Below are 27,429 nucleotides of genomic sequence, written 5' to 3' on the forward strand. Positions count from 1 at the left end.
TACAGGCACATGGACAGCGGGAGGGGGGAGGGAACAGCAAGAAAGGCACTCACCTGGACTTCCTCCGGCGGTGGTCGGCCGCGGAATGACCGAATTAAACCTCGACGAGCGAAAAAATAAACCCCGCCCACCGCCGCACTGACGTAGGCAAAAGGGAGAAATTCTGCGGAACGCCCACGAGTCGCCTCGGAGCCTGACGGACAGATCTCACTTCCAATGGCTAGCCTCCATTTATGGAGCTAGCCAATGGAAGTGAGAGGCGGTGACCAAGCCACATACTCTTCTCAAAAGTTTTCGCCTGCGCCGAAAAGCTGCGCGGCGCAGCTTTTGACGAGGCGAAACCTAAAAAATATTTTTTTCTATTTCTCTTCTTTCCCTAAAGCAGATGTCATTTTGCTTTAGCTTGGGTGGGTGTGGGGTCTCCATGCTTGACTCTGCAGCAGCAGCCCAGCTCGAGTCCAGTGTCAGATCGGGCTCCCACAGCTCTACCTCCGACTTCCGTTCCTCTTTGTGTTTACGGAAAGGCAGCTACAGCCCTTCACTGTTCCCCCTTTCAAAGAACAGAGGGCTGAAGGGACCCATTTTTATGGGCCATCTGTCTCCCAGCTGCAGCAGGAGAAGCTTTGGCAGCATTCTTGCTTTATTAGAGTTCTACCAGGGTAACTGTTTTGTAATATGCTTGGTTTCCAGACATAAAGAACAAGCACTTGCAATGCAGTAAGTCTCGCATTTGCAAGAGTTTGAGCTGTTGGCATTGTAAATGACAATGCCTTTTATTTACATGTTGGTCTTTAAAACACAAATAAAAGGCATTGTCATTTACAATGCCAATAGCTTAAACTCTAGCAAATGCAAGACCTATTGCATTGCAAATGCTTGTTTAAATAGCGGCTTGTGACTGGCTGAGGGAGCTTTTTCTCCCATCTGCCATTTCGGTCCAAGAGGACCGAAATGTTCTGATTGGCTGCCCAAAATATTTCACAAAATGTTGAGGCCGCGATAAAAGGAAGCGGGCCCACAATCCCAGTGTCCAGAATTTCAAGAATAAAGCACATATTAGGGGGCAGGGAAAGCCACAGTTGACCCCCTGGTGGGACTCAGCAAGGACCACCATGTGGTACTGCAGTATTGCAGCAGTATAACTCTACTGAAACTAGTAATGAAAAATGCAGTAAGCTGAAGGAGTTAGTTGTTCTGCAGCGGATTAGGTATATGGAGTGACAACAGGCGCAGCAGGGGTTGTCTGCTAATTGGGGTATGAAAAGAGATACAAACTAATATTGAAAAAACATTGCAATTTACCAGTTATAGTTAAGTGAGTATGCTATAACCACACCATATGTCCTCACATATTGTATCACCAATTACCGAATTACATCATTTATAATATCACTGATGATATCCAAAATTACATCATCCATGATACTGTAATTCACATTACTCCATAAATCACTACTTCATTTAAAGAAAAAAAAAGGTTTTTCGTAAACGGCTCATAGAAATATACAGCATAGAGGTACTGTGTGTATAGGTATGAGCCCAAAGAATGCAAATAAGTTAAGCCTTGGAGGCAATTGTGGTTGTGCCTGCTTATGACTGCTCACATTATATCACTGATCTCGTCTGAGATCTAGTACGGTGCAAGTTATACTAAGCAGCCAGAGATACCTTGTTTTGGGTGTAATGAGTGATTAAACCTTACTGCAAAGGGATGTCTTGGGGCTCTCTACCCTCTCCAGAGAGATTCGCTCAGAGGGCACATTGATTGTGCGCCTCCTACGGACCTTTTTGCTTCTGTGCCAGGATCCATAAGAGGGCACTGAGCAGAGGCAAATGAAGGAAGCTCTCTAAAGATAGTGTTAGAGCTTCCTGTGCGCCAGCGCCACCAGTATATAGAAGATGCTGCATATGCGTCTCTGGCCCCTTCTGTAGTACCATAGTGGCCCAGGGAGCACACACCCATTGCTCCCCCGGGGAACTATGTGCAATTCCGCCCAGGTGTAACAGAAACTGATCAATGGGGACCAAAGGATCCATGTAAAGGATTTCTTAACAACCCTGTAAATATATGGACAGGAACGAAGCTGCAGCTTAAATAACCTCAGCGGGCTAAAACTGAACAAGCTGTTAGGTAGTGATGGGCGGGACTAGGTGATTGTGGAAACGGAGGTCTCTGACATTCCTAGACCAACTGGCTCTCATCTAGGGAAGAATGACAACATTTATAAAGCACCCACTATCCCACATGGCCACTTGCTATTGATCTTAAAACTGCCTATATAAACAACTAAGATTTTTTATATCTTTCCGAAAACGAAAAACAAGAGGCCACCACTATTGGCAAACCAGAAAAAAGGGGGCAAACCCTCAGGATTTCAAACAAAATTTTGGAATATTTAGTAGCAGTAAATTAGCACCCAGACGATCCCACTGATGGGCTCATATGGAGAACTTGGGTCACAGATAATATGGTGATAGATAGTGCAAACATTGATAAATCAAATATAGAATTTTAAATTTGTTGCAGTCTGTAACTGGCAAACAATGCAGGAATTAGCTGGACAGTGCTATATGGTCTAGTTTCAAAATGTTAAATATAGTCCGATCAAAGGCATTCTGAGTCCTTAGTATTCATGGCAGAAAATATTCAGAAGGTCCTGCATAAAGTGCTGCAGTAGTCCTGCATTCTGTCCTTCACTGTTGTTTTTGCATTTGTCACCCCGAGTGGGATGGGTATGCTCAGACGTGAGTCGCATGCTCTCACACCATTGGAGTCAAGCTATCCTGGCTGAAGACGGCTGATAGCCAGAAACCGGTCCTAGGATGTTTGATTCCGGTCCAGGAAAGACATGGCTTGGCAGTTCGGGCTGGACTGTTTCCATGAGGCACAGGGTCAAGGCTGATTTGCATATGACCATGTCTGAACTGGGGTGGTGTGGAGTGCAAAAAAACGATGGATTTAGGCCCAGATCTCTGTACTGGGGTGAATGTATGACATTGTTCTGCATTCTGTCAATCAACTGTTGTTTTTGCAGTAGTCCAGAAGGGCATTTGCAGCCACACCCCAAACCACAGTTGAATTCCTGATGAAAAGAAAATGAACTTAAGGAATATGTCTGCTAACCTGTTAATAAAAACTAGCAACGAATAAAAAGAACATAAGTTACTTACCTGTAAACTGTGGTTCTCCAGTATTGGTGTCTTTGATAGATTCACATGCTTGAATGTTGCCCGTCGTCGAAGTGTGAGTCCCACGGTACATAAAATAGCAGTAATATATGCATATATAAGTAAAATTATTATAATTATATAAATACATATATAAAATACAGTAAAATATCCAGAAGACTCAAAAGTACCATAGAACTGAATAGGCCCATAGAAAGCCTAAGGGAAAAACTCAACTTGGTAACATATTAGTGTCATTATGTTTTGATCCAAATTCCAGCCAATCAGGCTGTAGCTCCCTCTAGAACCTTCTCCTCAGAAGCCCAAGACCTCAGATTTTCGTAGCACAGAGTAACCAAAAGTGCCTGAGGAGAAGAGAGCCTCTGAGGGGAGGACGGGAGGGTCGCATGTGAATCTATGAAAGACACCAATACTGGAGAACCACAGTTTACAGGTAAGTAACTTATGTTCTTCTCCAGTATTAGGTGTGTCTTTTATATATTCACATGCTTGAATAAGAGTAGAAAGCAGTAATCATCATATAAGTCATAAAGGTAACAGTAAATTCAAGCATATAATAAACATATCATATTAAAGAGAAAACCTTTATGACTGGAGGCGGGTAGCAACAGAGGCTCACCTTTAATGGAAAAGATTCCGCAGCACCACTTGTCCGAATGCTGCATCAGCGGCGTCTGTTGACTGCAGATAGTAGTGCTTCGTAAAAGTATGGCTGCTCGACCACGTAGCAGCTCTGCAAATGTGTCGCAGAGGTACCCCCGCAAAGAGGGCAGTAGAAGCTGACACAGCTCTAGTTGAATGAGCACGTACTGGAGCTGAAAGAGGCTTGCCAGCCCGTTGATGACAAAAGGTAATGGTGGAAGAAATCCACCTAGTAATAGTTTGTTTGGTAACAGGTTGTCCTTTGCAGGTCGGGCCATAGGCCACGAACAGTTGATCAGATTTCCTGATGGATGCAGTGCGCTGAATGTAAAACTAAAGGCAACGTTTCAAATCCAAGGAATGTAATGAACGTTCCGCAGGAGTTTGTGGATCAGGAAAGAAAGTTTTTAAAATGACTGGTTCATTGAGATGAAAATCAGTGGGAACTTTCAGAATAAATTTAGGATTAGTACGTAGTGTAACAGCCTCTTTTGAGAACTGGAGAAAAGGAGGCTGAATTGTGAATGCCTGAATGTCACTGACATGCCTAGATGACGTCAAAGCGAGCAATAGGGCAACTTTCGACATGAGGAATTTTAAGCTTGCTGAATGGATGGGTTCAAAAGGAGGTAGGAGGAGCTGAGACAAAACCAGATTTAAGCGCCAAGCAGGCGGAGGACGCCGAATGGGTGGAAACATACGGAAGAGGCCTTTGAAAAACTGTTGAATGATTCTAGACAAATACAGTGAGGTAGAACCATCATGACGGAAGCGAGAGAGAGCCATCAGAAATACCTTCAGAGGGGAGTGGGAAAGTCCTGACTTTGCAAGGGATAGGAAGAAAGGCAGGATTTGTTCTGGTTTGGCGGTCATCGGATCCAAGGCTTTGGTGTGGCACCAGACACAGAAACGCTTCCACTTCGACTGATAGGTTTTAATGGTGGAAGGAGCACGGGCGTGCGCTAAGACCTCTCTACAGTCAGCGTTGATGGTCAGACGCGCAAATTCATGGTGTTCAGGTTCCCGGCATGGAGCTGGAGGTAAGCTGGATCCGGATGGCAAATCTGCCCCTGCTGCATCGTGAGGAGGTGAGGCAGTGGATGAAGTGGAATTGGCTCGTTCTGGGAGAACAAGAGCAGGTCCGAGAACCATGGGCGCCGCGGCCACTAGGGCGTGATCAGGATGATGTGGCAGGGTTGAAGCCTCATCCTGTGCAACAAGCGCGGAATCAGAGGAAGCGGAGGGAAAGCGTAGCTGAATGCGTTCAACCAGCTGATCAAAAATGCATTTCCGCTCTTCATCTGTGGGGACGAAGACTTGCAAAGCGTTGGCATTTCCTGTTGGTGATAGTCGCAAAAAGATCCATCTGCGGCTGGCCCCACTGGCGGAAAATGAACTCGAGAGTTGGTTGATTGAGCTCCCACTCGTGGTTGTTCGAGAAAGACCTGCTGAGCGAATCCGCCAGAACATTGGAAGCACCCGGCACATGGATGGCTGTGAGATGAATTTGATGACGAATCTCCCAATTCCATATCTCCAGTGCTTGTTGGGAAAGCAAAAGGGACCTTGTGCCACCCTGCTTGTTCAGGTAATGCATGTTGGTGGTGTTGTCTGTCCTCACCAGCAGAGATTGACCTTGAACAATCTGTTGAAAAGACTTCAGGGCAAGGAAGATCGCCAGAAGCTCTAGGCGGTTTATATCCCTTGTACTGACAGACCTTCGAGATGCGCTCCCCAGCCCTCCAGGGACGCATCGGTTGTAAGCGTCAAAGTCGGAGCAGCGTCTTGAAAAGACCGACCTTTTTAAATGTTCAGAGGGTGAGCCCACCAATCCAGAGCTTCCTGAATGCGGGGCGTGAGAAGGATCCTGTCGTTGAATGACCCTGAAATCTGTTTCCACTGCTTGTCTAACTCCTCTTGGACAACCCTCATATGTAGTCTGCAGTGGGGAATCAACTGTATGGCAGAGGAAGCCATGCCGAGGAATGATTTCAACATCCGGACTGAAACGTACAGTTTTGACTGCAGGGACCGTACCATCTGGAGCATACGATCTTGTCTTTCCTGGGAGACAAAAACCATTGCCAGCTGAGAATCTAGTGAGGCTCCTAGAAAATCTCGCAGCTGAGACGGGCGAAAGTGTGACTTCTGGCAATTGATGGAAAGGCCCAAGTCTTGAAACAGGGAGATGCAAGACTGAGTATGCTGGATTGCCAGTTGGAGGTTCGGAGCCTTTATGAGACAATCGTCCAGGTATGGATAAAACTGTATGCCTTGCAGGCGCAGAAAAGCAGCTACCGGGGCCATGATCTTGGTAAAGACCATCGGTGCTGAACGGAGGCCGAACGGCAGGACTCTGAATTGGAAGTGTAGGTGTCCAACTGTAAAACGAAGATATTTTCTGTGCCTGGGGTGGATCGGAACATGAAAATAGGCGTCCTGGAGGTCGATCGTGGAGAAGAACTCTCCGGGATTGAGGTAATGTAGAATCTGGAGCAGGGTCAACATTTGAAAAGTTTTGGATATGATGAATTTGTTTAAAGCTCGTAGATCCAAAATTGGGCGCCATTCTCCCGATTTTTTCTTTACTAGAAAAAAGCGGGAGTAAAATCCTTTGCCCTGCTGGCCTTGTGGAACTACCTCGATGGCACCCTTCTTGATCATTAATTTGACTTGAGTCAAAAGGTCCTTGAAATGGGGAGGAGGTGGGCCAGTAGGAGGGCGAGGTGGAGGAAATTTTGTGAATTCCAAGGTGTGTCCTTTTGAAATCAGATCTAGGACCCACTGATCAGCAGTAATGTTGGACCAATTCAAGATGTAATTTGAGATTCGACCTCCAATTTTTACAGTCGGTGGAGAAATAGTGCTGGGACTGTCACTGTTTCTTTGCATTTGAACCACCTCTATAGGTAGTTTTCCTTTGGTATGGTCTGGAGGAGGTCCGACGACTCTGGGACTGGTAAGTTTGTCTTTGTCGATTGTCATTGTAGGAGCGATATTGGTTTGAGCCACGAAAAGTGGAATAGTTGCCTCCTCTACCACGTGCTCCTCGAAAGGGGCGTTTCTTATATTGGAGAGACCCCAACGCCTTGGCTGTATCCGTGTCTTTCTTAATTGATTCGAGGACCTCGTCGACATGCTTTCCGAAAAGCGATTCCCCATCATAAGGAAGATCGAGGACTTTAGCTTGGACTTCAGGGCGAAATGCTGTTGATTTTAACCAGCCTTGACGCCGTAAAACAGCAGCTCCCGCCAACTGTCTAAACCCCGTAGAGGAGATATCAATGGCGCAGTCAATGATCTCCGAGGAGATTTTTTCACCTTCCTGAATGATGGTTGTGCCTCTGTGCAAATATCGTCTGGAAATTGTGGAAGCAATGCCGCAATCTCGGACCACATTTGGCGGTCATACCGTCCAAGAATGGCCAAGGAATTAGCTGCCCTTACAGTGGTGGCTGCCATGGTAGTAAATTTTTTCCCTATGGAATCCAGCTTTCGGCCTTCCTGATCCGGAGGAGAAGTAAGGAGCGTGGAAGGATTGCGAGACCTCTTTTGAGCCGCCTGAGTAATGACGGAGTCCGACTTGGGTTGATACACCAAACATGCTGGAGAATTTGCTGGTGCTTTATATTTTTTATCAAGTCTTGGCAGGACAGCTGGGATCGAATTCGGTCGCTCCATTAATTTGAGACCTTCCTCCCAAATGTGGTCAATTATAGGGATAGTGTGAGCTTGCCTTTGAGGCAGGTCCTTAAAATCGTAGAGAAAACAGTCAGTTTGTTGGACGTCCAAAATGAGATGAAACCTCTTAGCAGCGCGGACCATCAAATTGTGGAAGCTGCCAATGTCCACAGGAGGCGAAGCCAATGGCGACATTGGTGGAGTGGAAGGCTTGTGAGCCCTGTAATCATCCCATTCTTGAAGGACATTGTCGTCATCATCATTTGGATCCTTATTTTGAGGATCAGGATCGTCATTGTCCGCATCAGGCAGGGCATGCACCGGTGATCGTGACGGAACTGGTGCAGAGGTTTGTGTTTGCGGAGGAGGTTGCGGGACTGGAGAAACAGGCCGAGATGGAGGAAATCTGCGGTTATAATCATCCAGCATGTGTTGCAGATTCCTTACCAAAGACAGTGGTATCTGTGTCGTTTGGTCTGACATAAGTGCTTCTGACATATCTACTGGAAAAAGTTCTGTCCCATCTTCGACGTACTCTTCCTCCTCCTCATCATAATCCTGGCACTTAATGTGCAGCTCGGATGGACTAGTCGCTTGACCAAAGGCATTATCATGCTCCGAATCATCATTGGAGTCCTCCTCCGCAGACTGAAATAACTTGTCAGGAAGTGCAGACCCACTCTTAATTGGACTCAGTTGAATTAGAGGTACGGGTCGCAGCGTAGAAGCAGTAACCACTGTGAAGGTGGTAGCTGTGGCTAAAGAGTGGTGCAGCGTCGACGAGTCCGTCGACGTGACGATGGAAGAGTCAACAGCCGATTGAGGCGTCTGCACTGTGTCCACAGGCAAGGATTCCGTTGACGGAAGTGTCTTAGGCTTCGTCGACGATGATTTCTTCGCCGTCGACGGCGCCGTCGACGTGGCAATGGACTTCCTCGTCGACGAAGATGGTCCCGTCGACGAAGGATGGACCGTCGACGAAGTGACAGTCGTCGACGAAGCCGTCGTCGATGGTAAGGCAGCCGTCGACAAAGTAAGTCCCGTCGACAGGCGACGACCCGGCGACGATGTAGAAGTCTTGGTCGACCACGAGGAGTGCGTTGACGAAAGGCGCGTCGACTGTTGAATCTTCGTCGACGAGGTGGATTTAGAAGCTGTAGACGAGATCTTCAAAACAGAGGTAATAGGCCTCGCCTCATGTGATGTCGACGAGTTGGACGTCGTCGACGTAGTTCTCGAGGACATAGAGCAAGTCGTCGTCGACGTGTAGACAGCATCCACGGATTTCGTCGTCGACGAGCCAATGCCCATTTTAGAGGATGAAGGCATGGCTTTGGACAATGACGCCAGAGAACCAGGTCTCGTAGGCGCATGTGGAGGCAAATCCTGTGGGGACTGGGGAGACAACCTTAGAAACATCAACAAGTCTCTTTTTCTTCAGAAAAGGAGAAGGTATCTCAGTCTCCGACCCACGTTTCTGAGAGGTCTTTGAATAAAAGAGGAGACACTCTCATCCTCCGAGACCACAGCGTCCGTTGTCTTCAACTTCTGAAGCATATATACAAAAACAGAAGAGGGACCCTGAACCAGAACCTAGGAGAAGGATACAGGAGGGGAACAACCCACCAGGGAAGTAAATATAAGCAACAACATGAAAGGGAGGTTCCCAAAAATCAAGCGGACCAATAGGTTCCGAAATTAACAATTGCCCACAGAAAAGCTGATAATCTTTTAAATTATTTTATTTTCATTTTTACTTATAAAAAATTCATTATTTCAGTGAATCACACAACATATATAATTAATATAGCGTAAGCCCAGAACTCAAAGGAACATTAAAAACATTTCTGCAGACTCATTCATCCAAGCAAAAAATCGCAGTCATACTTATACAACAAAACATTCATCTAAGTACCAACAACTAAGCAAAAAACACCCAGATTCTCATCAGTCAGACATAAAAAAGCGCCGACGCGCATTTCGGAAATGCCACAGTGGGGAACTCCTTCATCAGGGAGCCAGTCATTTAGTTTATTACGGCCATCTAGGTCCTTCAAGACTTTCAAAGTGAATAGAAGAATCCCAATTTCAAAACTTTCTGGGCAAACAGCATCCTAGTACAGCATATCTGGGTAGATAGATGAATAGAAATGTAGGAAGACAAGAGAACCCAGCGGTCCCGGTCTCGAAGAATCAAATTCCGAAGAAGTATATACGTATGTAGCCATGTCCTATAGTTTCTCGGTGGTTCGATTTAAAGTGTAACATGAAACCTGCTGGTTCAGTTCCTTTATCTAGCACAGCAGCGTGCAGGCATATTTAGAAAAACTTTCCTATAGTCTCTTGATAGTTCGAAATACAGTGTAGCATGAAAGTGGCCGCTTCAATAGTTTAGTCTCAAAAAACAGCGAGCAGGCATCTTTTGAACCTTCTTGGCATATAAACACGCCAGGATCGAGAAGTCGGCCGCATAGAACAGGCTCCGCACAGAGATAGGAACCATATATAAACCATGCTTATATTCAACTTCTGAAGCCACAGAAGGAGACGGGCCTCTCTGTCCCTTAAAGTTTTAGGTGGAAAAGTACGACAGTACTTACAGGTCTTCACTTCATGGTCAGGGTAGAGACAGTAAATACATTTACTGTGTGGATCTTCATGAAAGAGACGCAGTTTTCCACAGGATGGAGACGATCTGAACAAAGATTTCCTTGAAGAAGACATTAGAGTTGAAAATACAGCTAAATAAGTTGAAAAACTGAGCAAAGCTCAGGGAGACTCCATTCACACGACGTGCGGTAGAAAATCTGAGGGCTTGGGCTTCTGAGGAGAAGGTTCTAGAGGGAGCTACAGCCTGATTGGCTGGAATTTGGACCAAAACATAATGACACTTATATGTTACCAAGTTGAGTTTTTCACTTAGGCTTTCTATGGGCCTATTCAGTTCTATGGTACTTTTGAGTCTTCTGGATATTTTACTGTATTTTATATAGGTATATGTATTTATATAATTATAATAATTTTACCTATATATGCATATATTACTGCTATTTTATGTACCGTTGGAATCCCACTTCGACGACGGGGAATATTCAAGCATGTGAATCTACGAAAGACACCCCTAATACTGGAGAATAAAATCTTAGTAGCAGTAATCTGCAAGTTAAAAAGTGCTGCTTGTGATTTGCGATAAGCTCCATTAGACTGGTTGAGCTGCAAGAAATTTGCTGACATTCAGTCTTGACAAGCCTTGCACATCTGTAGATCTATACCAGATTGATTATTTAATAACAATCCGATAGAAACTAGGGTGTCATTTACTTACGACTGTCTGGAGAAACAAGATGAAACAGTCCTGCTGGACCCTATGTTGAGGGGTACTTGGTATGGACAACTGGGTGCCTGTTCTAATCTGCTTCAAGTCAAATACTTCTTTTATATGGAAAGTTTGTTAAGATTTTTGTTAGTTTCGTTTTTTCTACTTATTTTCGAGCCTAAGAGCTTTTATTTGAGGGCTAAAAGCTCACTGGGATACCAGCCACCTGTATGAGATTCTGTTCTGGAATGGCGAGCATTGAGTGAGCAAACAAAATGTGAGACTGACTACAACTACAAATAAGATGTCCATCTGAAAGTCTTTCAGTCAGATGAGGATTGGCAGTCAGTAAGCTTTTTGATAGATTTAATTAATAACATGGCAAGATATTTTGTAACAGCAACACAGACAGGAAGTATGAAAAGGAGAAGATGTGCTGAAAAAGAACAGTTATAGTGCCAACATTAAGGGAAAAGAAGCCATGGCAACGGTTTCGTCATTATCCAGCAGTGAAAAAGTATTAAACATGGGATAGAGATAAGGCTTGCACGACAAAGAGGAGCGATGGACCAGAGTCAACACTTCCTTAAAAAGAGCACTTATGGGTCTCGCAAAATATATATCAAAGATTTCAGTAGTGAGAGTTTTCACTCACTCAAGGGAACTGATGGTTGTGTGGTCAGTTAAAGTAAGTGTGCATGCTAGGTGAGAATCAGCGCTAGCATGCAGAAAAAATGAGAAAGTGGTGTCTCTGACCTCTTGGGGGTGTGCATATCAGAGGATTTGGGCCCATCCCCATCGCTGTTTTCAGAGGAAGCTGTGGCATCAGAGTCTGTAAAAAAATGAACAGACACGAAATATGAATTTACAACGTTGGATACATTTTATACATAGCATGCAATAGTTCTAAATTTCTTTAGGATAAACTGAAATTATCGTTGGAATTTTTTGTTTAATATCTTTCGCAGCAAGAGTAGAGGGAAAACAAAGGAAAATGGGGCTCTAAGAGATACAATTTGAGAAACTTGGGTAATTAACAAAAGAAATAAAAAAATAGAGCCCAAGCATTTACCACTTGTGAAGCAAGAAGCAAATGAATGGACACTGAACAACTTACGACGCAAATATAAACACTGAGAGGAGTTCAAGTGATAAAATAAAATAACATAACGTGTATTTATTTGTAAAGCGCACGATTAGCCGTAGGTGTCTTGGCGCTGAATAACAGATGTTTATTATTACCCAACTCAATGGTACTCATTTTATCGACCTCACGTGGATGAAAGGCTGAGTAGACCCGCCGGCATTTGAACCTGTGACCGACCATGAGGTCGAACACAGGCCCCTGCCTTGGCTGTTTTAGTGCACTGAGCCACCAGACCCGGCTGTGGTGCGCCCAACAGAGCTTGAGAATGCCCTACTTACCCGAGGAGTCTTCATCCACATTTTCATATTGCAGAAGGCGATCCAACAGAAAGCTGCAAAAAGAAAAGTCAGAATGTTTGTGCCTAGGTAGAGTTGTGTGTGGAGACAATACTAGAACAATCAATCAAAGACTTTATTTCGATGACTTTAGATCATAAAAGTACACCACAAGCTACTAAATAAGAATACAAACAAATATAAAAGACACAATACATACATGATACATAAAACAACCCAATTTTAAACATTTTCATCAATTAAAACATTACGATAGCAGCATATAAGAGACAACTCCTATATATTACAATACTAGAACAGCAGGTGCACCAGGAGATCAGGGCTGCAGTGTAAAGGCAAGGCTGTTTCTGGGTTTTGGACCTTGATACCAATGAACATTACAGGGCATCAGCAGAGCTGTGGGTCACACTTACCTTTTATCACGAGACACTTTAAGGAGCTTCCTCTGGGCCTTTCTGAGCTCCTCTTGGAAACACTCCTGCTCCTGTGTGAGCAATATGTAAAACATTTTTAAATAAGCTCCGATTTCCTCTTAGAGGCTATAGAACAGTATACCTTTACTTCCGAATCATTATCACACAATGGATTTACCACAGAACAAGAACTTCAATCGCATGGATAAGAAACCAGTTACTTACCTGTAACAATGATTTTGTAGCTTGACACTCATATTCACAAGCTGTGCATTATTCTGTCTTCTGAAGATTGGATCTGGAGGGTTTTCAATACAAACATTTTTTTTAATGAGATTCGACTCACTGACATTGACCCTGACATAAGCTACTTTTTTGTGTTTTTGTTCTAAATGCTGTACCACTCTCACACCTTTACTGGGGAGCTGGGGAGGTTGTGTGTGGAAGTAGAAGAGCTACAGAAGCCTTCTCACAGGCACATAACTGGTTTCTTTTGCAGAGTGTGCACCAACTCTTTAGCAGTATTAGGTCCTATGAGGGAGTTTGAAAACAGAATGCAAATAGCAGAATCTCTCAGCTTCCACTTCTGTGAATGTGTGTTGCAGCCATGAACATCTTGTGGAAAGACATTCAACCTAGAAGCTAATGTCGCCCCTGTCTTTCTAGTAGAATGTGCCCTTGATTTAACCTTTATTGCTGTGTGTGCATACTGATAACAGTACTCAAAGGTCTGTAAAAACCATGTGGCAATGGTACCTTTAGCAACCGCTAGAGCTAATGCTTGTGGTGGATGTGTGCTGCAAAAATTGCATATACTTTCTAATGCTCTTTATTTCTAACACATAGTACATTTCTGGTTTTCATATATCTAATCATGTATTTAAAGCTCTTTCTACTACATCGGTTGAACAGTTGGGGTAGTATGAAATTACCCATGGTAAGAAGATAAGATGCATTCTCATAGCACAATCGTATTATTCTTTCACTCACAAGGAAGCATAGATATGCTTGCAGTTTGTTAGATGTGTAAGATATCTCAATGTTACAGATTTGTTTGTTAGATTTTGTTGTAAATTGCTGCACCTACACCACATAATGTATCTGTTTCTATTCCACTTTAAAGCTTAGCACTTTATAGTGGAGGGTATATGTGCTTCCTTATGATATTTAAAGTTTTCTCTGAAAGGTTTAAATGAACAAATATGGCTATTTCAGGAACTGAATTGTAAGTTGCATCTCCTTTGGATTTGGATGAAAAACCACAGCCCATGTCTTTGTGTACTGGAATCTTGCTTCGTGCAATTGCAAGTGATGTGAGTGCCATTTTTGATATTGTTAGGTTTATGCCTTCACAATCAATGTAACATTGAAGACTTTGAACTTGAATTGCTGGAATCTATGGTTATCAGAGAAAAGGCCTAAGCACATTTTGCCCAACCGCTCATCGACAGTGCATTCTCGTGTGGCTGGGCATGGTAATGTCTGGATGCAAAGTACTAGCTTTTTTTTTGTTCTCAACAGTTGTAAACAGGTCTACATGAGGTTTGCCCTACTGAAGAAACAGGCTGTCTTATGCCGGTTATAACTCCCACTCATGCAATGAGCTTGTCCGTTTGCTTAGTTCATCCATGTGAATGTTTTCTACGTCTGCTACATGATTGGCTAAAATGTGGATTTTTTTTGTTGTAATGGTCAACCTGCAGATCACTTTTGCTAGTTTTGACAATGAGACTGCTCCTCTATGTTTGGTTAGGTAAACCACTGCAGTTGTATTGTTTGATAAAAGCTGAACTCTTTTAAAAAGTAACTTTGCAAGTCTCGTACAGCTAGGTAAAGCTTTTTGATTTACAGGTAACACATGTTTGACTACTTTTTAAGGTGACCAACTTCTCCTTATTTTGATCTGTCCCATGCGAGTACCTCATCCAACTTGTGCGCATCTGTTAAGATATCTTTTCTCTTTTGAGAGACCCCTACCACTTCAATATATATTTTAACTCATTGCGGACTCTGTTGCAATGACTAGATCCCCCGCTAGGCCATTCCAGTTTGGGATCATATATAGACCAAGTAAACACATGAAGCCATCAAGCCCACCAACTTCATAACTGTCCTCACTGTCAGGGACTTTGATGTCTGGTAAAGTTTATCTTATCTTGCAATGCTTGAGCCGTTTCTCTGTTGAGTAGGCAATTGCTTTCAGTGTGTATAAACCTGCCCCCAGCAATGTCTTATTCATCTCTAGTAATGGGTTGTCTTTTTTTTTGTTAAATGACTGTGAATCCGAACTGATATAGTGGCTCTACCACTATGTTTAGGTTCAGTCTGCATTGTTTGAATGAATAAGTACTTTCACCTGCCAGTATTACAAATCAGAAGGAACATTAACACCAAGCCTTCTGAAGTGGAAGGTTACAAACGCTAAAATTTTCATAAATACTGACAGCACAGATTTGATGACAAGTAGTAAGATCTTGAATTAATAATTGACAACCATCATCACAAACCCGAGATATATCTGTGGCTGGATCGGAATATTAAAGTAGGCATCCTCAGTCTAGATCTATGTAATGTAATGTAATGTAATGTGGGATTCTTGTAAAGCGCACTGTTACTCTACCCGAGTGTCCTGGCGCTGTAGACCGCTGGGGAACCCGTCCTGGTTTTCCCTGTGAGATGGTCCCTTTCTGGGTATCTCCAGGGTGAAAACAGGCATCCCCGGCATCTGTGGGGGCCGTTGTAGAGATGAGGCAAGCTTAATGCCCCGAGTTACCGAGTGTGTTCCCTGGTTAGAGTAGGCACTGAGGCGAGAATTATCGAGTCCGTTGACCCCTGGTCCACGACCCTGCCGCGTCGGGAATTGAACCCTGGTCCCGGGCCGTTCTCTGCTTACAGGTCTGTCGCCTCTAACCAGTGAGCCACACCTCTACACCTCTATTGTTGCCAAATACTCCTCCAGTATCGGTTTACTATCTTGAGGGTTATCATTTGGAACTTTTGTGCTTACATCAATCTTTTCACATACCGCAGGGCCAATACTAGTTGTAATATTAGTCTTATTCTGAAATTAGAAAGTACAATGCGTATACTACTGTGTTTCTCTCTATTGCTTTCTTTTCAAGTAACTGATGTACTTTGTTCTGAATAACCCGTAATTGGTCTAGTTTGCATATGTGATATTCTGGTTTTAATGTTGAAGGTTTCTAAACAAACACTATGGATTATCTGTGTTCCACTAAGTTTAGCGTCCATTATCTCTCTCAGCTGGTGCACTCTCTTTTCTATGTTTCTCTCATAGGTGGCAATGCTCCCAGTGCCTTTACTGTTTTATTACTATTTTTCATACTTTCTATGGGCTGGCCTGTGAGGCATATCTTTGATATTCACAGGTACTCCGGGCTTGAAACCTCAAATGACCAACCAAGAACATCTATCTAGAGAAAACTTCAAATACAGACATAGCTCGCTTGATATGCCTTAGGAAGGTGTTTTGATGTGGGTTTCTATATCCTTACACTGATAATGCATATGTTTATTTAGCAGAGGACTTGAATTGTATATACACAACTATGTGGCACATGCTCGCTCTATTTTCCTTTTAGTGCCCTAAAACCTTTTACTATCCATATCTGGAAGGGGTCCTATGGTTGCCAGTGACTGAGCTCTTTCCTGGCTGTGGAAACTAGATAAATGGCAATGTCTACAGGTGCTCTGGTGTATTTTAGATATTGGGTTGATGCCTTACATTTCTTGGTGTTACTGCCTTCAATATTGCTACTAGTATAATACAGGAGACATACCCTGCTGTACTGTTCTAAGAAACATGGGCAATACTGATTTTCCTATACAGAGGGTGTAGGATTTATAATAGGAAGTATGTATATTCCTGTTCCACTTCCATCTGCACTTCAAAAGGCATCCGCTGCACTTTTCACTACTCTGTGATACACGGAAACATCACTAGTAGAGATGCCATTGTTGGATACAGGTCTACCTCTTCCTGTGGGAAATCTGCTTCAATGTCATGTCAGAAAAGCACTCCCACTTCCTTGATTTTAAACATCATCTCCCTTGGTCTGTTTCCTGCAGCATATTAAGGATCTTCTCCCCACTCTTTTTCTCTTGCTCAACCTATTTCTGTTTATCTTTCTGTTTGGTATGCTCTCTCTCCTACCTTAGGCCTCTTAACCACCCTAGCTTGGATGACTTATGGGCAGCCATGGATTCCTCTTCATTCTCGACCCCCATGGTGCCAAAGGTATTTTATTCCTCATAGGACTCATCTTATATGGCCAAATTTATTTTTTGACCTTTTCGAACTCAATCATACTGTCAAACCAAAAGCCTTAGGCACTTTTTTCCTGGTGACCTTTTCTTAGGAACCGGTAGGACAGAAATGTAGATAATCACTTTGACTGAGGACTTCTTAGGTGTCAAGAGTTTGGATTGAAGTAACCCTTGTGGTTGCTCAAAGTTTTCGACTTTGTGATCAGAAGCTTGGATACCGTGTCCTTTGACAGTTTCTAATACTTTATTTCTGTAGGGCACTGTATGTTTAGGTGCGGACTTCTTGTGAGTTGAGATTTGAATCTCCAATGCCATATCCTAGATGTATGAATAAGCTATATCCCCCCTGAATTTCCCAGCTTACTTAATTATCTTCTTCTTCCAATAAACACTTTTCCTCCATCGACAGTACCTTTCACAACTGCGTCTGAAATTTAGGCTGTCCGGAATGTCTGATACAGCTTAGTGAGCAAGCAAAATCTTGTCTCTAGGTACTAGTGTTTTTGGTTTGAAAAGCAAACAGGCATAAAAGTCTTTGGACTTATGGTCACTCAGGAGGCAGAACATGAATACTGGATGTTCGTCGACGAACGCCCAGTGGCAATAGGAACAAAAATTGAAGACTGAGCTCATAATACACAAGTAATGGCAAAGCCATGAGGTATCACCTTTGAAACATACTAGCTATGCCAATGGTTTTTAACCAGAATGCACTGCAAACATGATGTGGTGAGGCATGACAAATGAATAAAACAAAATGCCTTTGAATAAAAAATGTAAAACCTTTGACCCAGCCACCTGCTCAATTTGTAGGCATGTAAGTGCCTACAAAGTGATGGATGCTCTTTTTTTCTTTTTAGGTACCAATTAGAGTTGGCTAGGTAAACCAGGTAGGGAGGGGGAGGCAGAAGCAACAAAGAGTGCATGTGTAGGGGAGAAGAAGCAACAGGCGAGAGAGCAATGCTGGACTTTTGGAATAGAAGCAAACAGGCAACACTAGGAGTAGGTGGATGGGGAGAAGCAACAGGCAAGAGTGGAGGGGGCGGGTGAGTGGAAGCAACAGGGTGATGAGGGGAAGCAAAGGGTGAGAGAACAATGCAGATTAAGTGGAGGAGAAGCACAAGTGAGAGAAAGCAACAGGGGAGTACATGAGGGTGAGAGCAACATGAAAGGTGGCAGGGAGAATCACAAGGAGGACAGAGTAACACAGATTACAGTACGAGAGAAGTACGCTAGGGAGACAGTTGGAAACAACATGCACTCTCATGGAGTGCTTAATCGAAAAGAAAAAAGTAGTGCTTGAAAAGCAAGCAGTGGAAGCTACACAGTCCAAAGTGACTGTAAAGAGGCATACTTCATGGGAGGGCTAAACACAAGATTGACAAGCTGGGAAACTAATATAAAGCAGGCAGAGTTACAGAAAAGACAACCAATTGTAAGCAATGGATGGGATCCAAGGCCCTGTATGTCCTTGGTAAGCCCACATCATGTCTCACTACTTTGAATACTAAAAATAAAACCCAAACCTCAATTCAGCATTGAGTATCAATCTCGGCTGATCTCTCAATAACTTTTGATGACCCCTCAACAACTTCTTTGTCCTATTTTTGAAAACTTTTCAGGAGTTACACCGACACACCTATGAAACCAACAGTGGGAGAAAAAAAAAATCTAAAATGAAGGTTACATTAGTGGGCACTGGGGGCAACAAAGTCTGATATGAATCAGGGACCATCACACTTCGAACAGGATTATTTTGGCCAACCATGGAAACTAAAAGGGGGGAATGGAGCTGCACATAGACAGCACTGATGTCAGAAGCTACTGAGGTTCCGTGACGATTTGAACCCGTGTTTTCAATATTGTCGGAAATACATAATATTAGTATCAGCGAACCGCAAATGATCCATTTAGCATATCCTGGTGTTTTCGCTACGATACGGGCAAGAGCACTCCCGTTATGAACACATTTCTGATCTACCCACGGCATCCATCTTAGATCATGTCCGCCATTTTGTGTTTCTTGCCCTCACATACGCAATAACCTCTGATCACTTCATTTCGATTAAGGACACGTGGCCTTAGCCGGAGATTCACCTCTTTCACGACACGTGTACCTTAAACCAGATCACGCTGTAGCTGCATGACTCAACAAAGGCTGCCTCTTCTGCCCGAGGCTAGCCCACCTGAACTGGTTCTCGTGTCCATTGTCCCGATCATGATTAGGCGGCCGAAGCCGGTAGCCTTGCCCATTTACAACCCACAAACATCTCTTATCCCGCTTTCCTATCTCCTGCACCTGGCTCTGCTCCTTTCCTTCTGGGCCTTTATTAGGGGGAGGTAACGAAATTTACGATGAGGCGGTCCGGCTCTTGAATGCAATATTGACAAGGGATTGTGATGGACTAGTGGGAACCCCTCTTCGTGATGTTTGGCATCAGATATTATCGACAGTTCCTGTGTAACGCCAAATATTTATTGTTTGAGACACAAAGGTTTGGGAATGTACTAACATGTGAAATATTTGCCTGGAGCACAAATTTTAGTATATAAGGAGCAACCCTCAATGTACAAATCGAACAGGCTCCTGGTTACTGCCTATGCGTAGTTTCTGTGACTTCTGTGTCCCTGCAGTAATAAACCTTTGGTCTTTGACGCCACCATCGAGAAGCCCATGTTTCTGTTCATTTGCGCACCAAGGCAGGTGGAACTCCGGGGTCTTTGGGTGTTGTTCCCTGACACCTCTGGACGGAACCAAAAAGTCCAGAACTCCAATTGGCGCCCAACGTGGGGCGACGTCATTCGGTACCGGTCCAAAAGCCTGAAGAGTTCGAGAGGCTTCGTGTGAAGATTTCCGAGGGAGGCGCCCCACTTCATCGATCCCGGCATATCGCAAAAGTGGCCCGAAGTTCTCTTCCACGAGGGTTCCCGTTCAGGACGGCTGCAGTGGGCCGTTGCCTTGACCGTCGCCCTGTCTTGGACCCGAGGTGCAGCCCTTAGTACAGCGAAACGTGACGGGTTTCTCCTTGGTGACGTCTTCAGTGCCTCAGTTAAGTATTTAGTGATAGCTAGCTGGTTACTTTGTGAGGATTGTTAAAATCCTTGATCGGTTCTTGGTTTGGTTTGGTTTCGTAAGGTTATCACTAGTTATTCTGGTTACGATAATCTATTTGGTTCAGTTTGGGTATCGATACATTAGTTTGGTTTTGGTAGGCCTAAGTTCTTGGTTCGAGTGCACATATTTGTTCCGTGTTTTGTTTGTCTTGTGTTCCGGATTGAAAATGGTAAGTCGAAAAATGTTGTCTTGTTTCGGTTGCAACCATGACTCACGATTGGAGGATTCCTGTCTGGTTCCTCCGATTGGGACTCCCCTTTATGACTTATATTGCAAACATGGTGTGGGTCCTATATCCTATAATGAGGTGTGGGTCCGCTATACTAAGAAGGATGGTGTCCTTAGCTGGCCACTACATGGTAGTTTTGAACCCGAGATTCTTGATAATTTAGAAACGAAATTGTTTAGTAAGAAAGTCCGGCCGGCAATGTTTGATTCTTTCCGTTATTGGCGAAAGGAATCCAAACAGAGAGAAATGAAGAAATTTAAAAGAGAACAGAAAGAGAAAGAGGAGCTAACTCTAGAGCAAGCAACTAAACAGTTGCAGGATAATGAGTGCGAGAAGGCTATAGATGTAGCAATTAGAGAGCATAATTTAGCGATTGACAAGTGCTATCCTGCCTTGCCATCGAAAACAGCTAAGATACTAGAGGATCCCGAAAATGATCCCCTGTTGTCTTATCTGTTACGGTCACCTCCACCGTATGCACAAGGTGCTACGGCTCCACTTGTACCGAATGCTCAATTGCCGGTTGCTGGACAACCTGGTATTCCTGCTCCTGCCCCTCAGAATCAAGCCCCTGTGCCTCCTGTGGTTAATGTGAATGTTCCTACGGCTCCTCCTCTTCCTGGGTTGCCGACTTCTATACCTGTATCTGTCTCGCTTACACCTACTACTTCACAAACTATTTTTCTCGATACTCCTACTGCCTCGCTATCTGTTCCTACCTCTACTGTGTTCTCTACGTCTGCAAGTGTGTTAACTCCACTTTCTGTACGTCGAAAAATCACTGATTCTGTTGCTAATATACTGTCTCCTTTATATAAATCTTTAATTAAGACTCCTACTTCTGATTCAGTTCAGAGACGTAGTCAGCATCCAAGTACTGAGGAACGGGGAATTTTAGATTCCACGGCTCTCAGATGGATTACGAAAAGTAGAAGATACAGTACGAGAGATGTGCTAGACACATTTATGCAGTGGAAGGAACCAACGCAACGGTACGTCTTTGATGAGATGTGCTCGTTGTTACGTGAGGAAATAGAGGAAGATGATGTTGAATCAGACTTGGAAGATTTAATTAAAATTCAAAAAGAGTTTGCTGCAGGAATGATAGTGGGCGATAATATAAAAGAAGCGATGGAACTTATTTTAAGTTTTAGGAATGATCCATCTCTTCGTTCGCCGAGAGATTTAGAGAAAGGTAAAATGAAGCTAAGTCGCCAATATCCTATGAGGGAGGTTCCTCCAATCTGGCGCGAAGCAATACAACGTGATGATAATGCGGGTATTGCAGCTGCTCCAGCACAGTTCCAACGAGTGTGAATACACATTCCATGGAAGCGAGCTGAAGTGCTAGCGGTGAAACAGGCCTTGCCAGATCCGCGTAAAAATCCTGCTGGATATTACAAGGAATTAACACAGACAGTTGAGGCTTGTATAATGAACTTAGCGGACATTGACATGTTATTTGGAAATGTAGTTCCACAACCAGTGTGGGCTAAAATTCGTAGGGAAGATCATCAAGCAGCCTTAGGTGGTGATTGGGCAGCTATCACTGCAGCGGATGGTCAGCAAACGGGTGGTGCAAAACCCGAACCCCTAATTGCTAATCTTCCAGGTAGAATAATTGACTTAATGAAGACTCTGATGCCTGCGTTGCGTGTTAATTGGGATAAATTATCCGCATGCAAGCAAAAGAAAGATGAAAGTGTCTCCGACTTCTTCACAAGGTTCGAAGAGACTTTTGTAGATCATAGTGGTCAGGATATGAGCACTGAAGGAGGACAGAGACTGTTTGTCGATAAATTTGTGCATAATTTGTTACCTGAGTTATGCAATAAATTAAAGGATTCAGAGAGTGCGTGGGCAGTTTCTACAACTGCGCAAATATTTGCGACTGCACAGTACTACGAAAATAGGGATAAAGAGGAAAAGGAAAAATCAGAGAAGAAAACGAAAGATTTAAAAACTAAAGTTATTTTACAGCAGGCGTATCCGCCTCGCACGAATCAGACTAATATGCAACAGAATTCGTATCAGAGGACAGATTATAGTTCAACGAGGCCTCAATATCAGTGGAATCAGTGTGCGTACTGTAAGAAAGAGGGTCACTACAAAAATGAATGTCCGATCTTAGCGCAAAATAATGCTGCAGCAGCTCAGAGAGGTCGTGGTGGATTTGTGCAGAATTCTAGAGGTCGAGGGCGAGGTGTTATACCTCCGCAGACGAATGATCGTCCTTCCAATCACTTTGATCAGCGAAATGGACAGTCTACTCAGCAGAATAGATCTCAACAATATCTTGTTGAAGACTATTGTGAAGTGGATGAGGGATTTCAGCAAAATGGGTACTAGGACAGCCATGGACAGAGAGAGGGAGTAGTATCAGTTCCAGTGGATCAGAGTGGGCCTTATGTCGCAGTAGCAACATCAGGTGTAGTCGAACCGTTTCTGTTGGATACTGGTGCCGCAAAAAGTTCTATCATTCATGCGAAACTCCCTGGCGCACCTTTGTCTGGCTCAACAAATGTTTCTGTAGGTTTTTCAGGCGCCCCTGTTTACAACCCGATATCTGGTCCTTTGTCTATTTCTGTTGGACCGTGTCAATTGAAAGCACCCCTGATTTTGACGACAGGTTGTAATGAAAATCTGCTTGGTTTAGACTTGTTAAAACGACTATATGCGACATTGTACTGTTCTCCGGAAGGAGTACAGCTTACTTTGGGTAAAAGAATTACTTCTCCGATGTACTTGTCAATGGACACACTCCCGCCAGAGCTGCGCTCACTCCCTGATTCTCTTTGGGCGACTGGTCCTGATGATGTAGGCCTTTTAGAAATACCACCGTATGTAGTAACTTTGAAAGCAAATGTAAAATTTCCAAGAATTCCCCAATATAAAATATCTAGTGAAGGAGAACGTGCACTTTTATTAATTGTGCAAGATTTGATTAAAAAAGGTGTGGTTGAAGAAACTCGGGGAAATGTCTGTAATAGTCCTGTATTGCCGATTCTGAAACGAACTGATCCTACGAAACCTCCAGTGTACAGGTTTGTCATAGACCTTAGAGAAATTAATAAGATTGTAGTTCCGCAATTCCCTGTGGTTCCAGACATTACTGCCTTGCTAACATTAATTCCTGCTACAGCCACTTGGTTCTCAGTCATCGACTTAAAGAATGCCTTTTTCAGCATTCCGATAGCCGAGGAAAGCAGAGATATTTTCGGCTTCTGTCTAGGAGGTCGAAGTTTTAGATTTAAACGCGCTCCACAGGGCTACTGTGAAAGTCCGTCTATTTATAGTCAAGCATTAAAAAGCCAGTTAGATTCTTTTGTCCTTCCTCCAGGTTCTGCCCTAGTACAGTATGTAGACGATCTTTTAGTGGCTGCCGATGACAAGGAAACTTGCAAAGCAGCTACAATTTCCTTATTGCATCATTTGTCTGATCTGAATCACAAGGTGTCACCTTCCAAGATGCAATACTGCTGCCAAGAAGTAACCTACCTAGGTCATCTCTTGTCAAAGGAGGGAAGGAAGTTGACCCCAGAAAGAATAAAAGCAATTACGCAAATGAGTGTTCCACGCACACAGAGAGAAGTACGTGCCTTTTTAGGTATTACCTCTTACTGTAGGCAGTGGATCCCAAATTTTTCTCTTTTAGCGAAACCATTGGTAGCTTTGACTGGGAAAAATGTTCCGAGTCCGGTGCCATGGTCTGATGAATGTCAAGAGGGTTTTACTGAATTACGAAAAGCCTTGTGTTCAGCTCCTGTATTGGGTACCCCTGATTACAGTAAGCCATTCACGCTCTACGTTCACGAGAGAGAAGGTTGCGCGTTGAGTGTCCTGACACAGAAATTTGGTGATAAACAACGCCCTTGTGCGTATTTCTCATCAACATTAGATCCGGTAGCTAGAGCGTTACCTAGTTGTTTGAGGGCTACAGCGGCAGCTGCGGCTTCCATTCGACAATCTGCTGGTCTGGTAATGAACAACATGCTAGTGGTCATGGTTCCTCATGCAGTGGACACGCTCATGAACCGAACTAAGACACAACACCTCACTAGTGCGAGATTATCTGGTTACGAGCTGACATTACTAGCGAGTCATATTCAGATCAAAAGATGTAATGTATTGAATCCAGCAACGTTGTTGCCGGCTAATCAAGAGTCGAGTGATTCCGAACCACATGATTGCTGTTTCAAAACGGAGGAAGAGACAAAAGGACGCATTGACTTGAGGGATACTCCATTATCAGATCCGGATGGCACGCTGTATGTGGATGGGTCATGTTTTAAATTGGAGAATGGTGATGTGACTGCTGCTTACGCAGTAACGACTTTGAAGACGATTGTAGAGACTGCAAGAGTGAGTCAGAATTCTGCCCAGGCTGCAGAATTAATAGCTCTAACGAGAGCATGTGTTTTAGCTAAGGGAAAGAGAGTGAATGTGTTTACAGATAGTCAGTACGCGTTTGGCGTGGCCCATAGTTTTGGCCGTTTGTGGAGAGAAAGAGGTTTCATTACGTCCCATGGGACTAAGATTCAGCATGGTCAGCTAGTTAACGACTTGTTGGAATCTCTAACCTTGCCGACTGAAGTTGCGATTGTTAAGTGCAGTGCTCATAAAGCAATCACGGATGATGTTGGTCGTGGGAATGCTTTTGCTGACGAAATTGCTAAACAGACAGCTAGAGACACGATGAGTAGAATGTATGTTGCAACGTCTGCAAGATGGATCGCTGAGTCTGGGATGTGTGAGGACACAATGGAAAGTGTGAAAGAGATTCAGAAAGAAGCAACTGAGGAAGAGAAACGTGTATGGAGAGAGAGTACGGGCAAGTTGGACTCGAATGGATGTTGGATTGATTTGACAGAGCAGCAGCGTTGGATGTTGCCGGATGCGTATGTGCTTGCAGTAGTGACAATGGCGCATGGAGTAGCACATATAAGTTCTAAAGGTATCTGTAAGATGTTGGCTCCAGTCTGGAAAAATGAGGGAATTAGTAAGTGTGCAGAAAGAGTGGTGAAAAACTGTATGGTATGCCTGATGCATAATCCTGGCAAGGGAACTCCAACTCCTGCTGGTCATTTCGCTCCTCCTTCCTGCCCTTTCGAAGTGATACAGTTAGACTTCATTCACATGGACCGCTGTAATAATTTGAAATATGTCCTGGTGGTGGTCTGTGCTTTTTCCAGGTGGATAGAAGCATACCCACTGAAGGACAATACTGCCTTATCAACTGCCAAAATTCTTCTCAAAGAATATTTCCCTAGATTTGGAATGCCACGGATTGTATGGTCAGATAACGGAAGTGAGTTTATAGGGAAAGTTATGCAGAGTGTATGTGCAGGCCTAGGTTTAAAACAAAAATTCCACAGTGCGAACCATCCCCAGTCAGCTGGTTTAGTGGAGGGTTACAATGGCACCCTCAAACTGAAGATAGCTAAAATACAAGCATCCACGGGTTTAGCCTGGCCAGACGCACTTCCTCTGGCTTTGTTATCAACAAGAGCAACTGTACATTCTAGAGTGGGGCTTAGCCCATACGAGATAGTCTTTGGCCGCCCAGCAAATATCTGGGGCGTGCCAAGGCCTAAGGAATTTAACTCTCTAGAATATCCTATGTTGATAGACTACCTTTACGACTTGACTGCTAAATTGAGTCTTATTCATCAACAGGTTTTCGATGCTTTGCCAAAGCCTCCGGAGAGTCCAGGGCATCAGCTGAAACCAGGAGAATTGGTTGTCATCAAGAACTTTGCGAGGACGAAGAACCTTCAGCCAAGATTTGTGGGGCCCTTCCAGATCTTACTGACAACGAGGACAGCAGTTCGTGTAGCTGGCCGCAAACACTGGGTACACGCATCACATGTAAAGCGTGTACCCCTGCCGCTCCCTTATGATGACTGGGTAAAGAAGGGAATTGGTGCCTCCGAATCTGAAAGCACACCGAAGTTCATCTCTTTCAGCGATGCCGAATTGATTACTGACACTTCAAAACATGACTCTCCTCCTGAAAAGACTACTTTGAACACTGAACATTTGTCTCCAACATCAGAAGAAACTTTGCTATCTGCGAACTTAAACACTGCAACAGCTGCTAGAGATACACTATTTTCCGATCAGACAGTACCTGCGAAGCAGAGATACAACTTGAGAAAACGTAAAATGGACAAATAAAGCAGGCAACTGCATATTGTGATTTTGATATATTGAACATTTGCCTTCAGCCAGGAAGTTTGCTATTGTTTATTGTTTTTAAATTGCCTTGCCGTCTGGGTAGCCGTAGGGTCGTGGCTGTGTGCCTAGTTTGAATCTGCAGGGGTCTGACACAAGGTCGATCTTTCTGTTGGTTCTGGGAACTCCCAGGGCTGATAGAGGCATTTTCATCTACGTACACATCATCAGTGGTCGCGAGCGGATTGTAGAAGATGGAGCTTCCTGCGCTGCAACGAGAAAATGTGATTTATGTTCGCAGAAACAGACTTTATAGAATTCTTCGTAGCAAATGCTTTTTGATGCAATGTACCGTTACATTTTTGATTATTTTAGCAACATTGGTGGGTGGAATCGTCTTTAGTATAAATCTGATTTTTGTGCCAGTTACTACAGTACCTCCCCTTGATCCTGCTACTTCTACTGTTTCTTCTATACACTCTTTTCACCCGTTTCCTGAACATGAGCAAGCCCGACGCTCAGAGTTCATTAACAACACTTTTGTACAGCTCTTGCACCAACACCAACTGGTAGTCAACACTACAGATTGCTGGGTGTGTGGCTTGATACCCCACACTATGGATAAAGGTATTCCCTATCTGGTTTTGCCTTTCAGCTACAATGGATCATTTCAGGCCCTTCAAACCATCTTTGCTTATACCCTTGAGACCTATCCTCCACGTCCACCACGTTCCACTAGATATAACTCTGCCAACAAAGCTTTAGTACAGGGAATTATTGACATGATCAAGGATGTCAATAATACTCCATCATACCCTAGAGACGAATTGCGAGTATATTTAAGTTGGAATTCTTCAGAGTATCGCCTTAGTTTAGGAGAAAGCAAGCGTAAAAGCTCAACTCCAATCTGGGTCGTACCTCACCGAGGTCAGGTCTGTTT

At 43.8% G+C, this 27,429-nt stretch overlaps 2 protein-coding genes across 7 annotated transcripts in view; one reads left to right on the forward strand and one right to left on the reverse strand.

The window, feature by feature from the left end:
• INO80E (INO80 complex subunit E) overlaps positions 1-27,429 on the reverse strand; it is a 258,774-nt gene that overhangs the window by 173,313 nt on the left and 58,032 nt on the right. For all 5 annotated transcript variants that reach the window (XM_086932094.1, XM_086932097.1, XM_086932096.1 and 2 more), the window contains exons 3-5: positions 12,685-12,755; positions 12,254-12,306; positions 11,585-11,660 (exon numbers count right to left, since the gene is read on the reverse strand). In XM_086932094.1, coding sequence (XP_086788220.1) covers positions 11,585-11,660; positions 12,254-12,306; positions 12,685-12,755 — 200 coding nt within the window. The remainder of the gene's footprint in view (positions 1-11,584; positions 11,661-12,253; positions 12,307-12,684; positions 12,756-27,429) is intronic.
• Positions 1-27,429, forward strand: part of LOC147703752 (uncharacterized) — a 174,637-nt gene that overhangs the window by 5,497 nt on the left and 141,711 nt on the right. The window lies entirely within an intron of this gene.

The sequence above is a fragment of the Lissotriton vulgaris genome, chromosome 7 (assembly GCF_964263255.1).
Source record: "Lissotriton vulgaris chromosome 7, aLisVul1.2, whole genome shotgun sequence".
NCBI lineage: Eukaryota > Metazoa > Chordata > Amphibia > Caudata > Salamandridae > Lissotriton > Lissotriton vulgaris.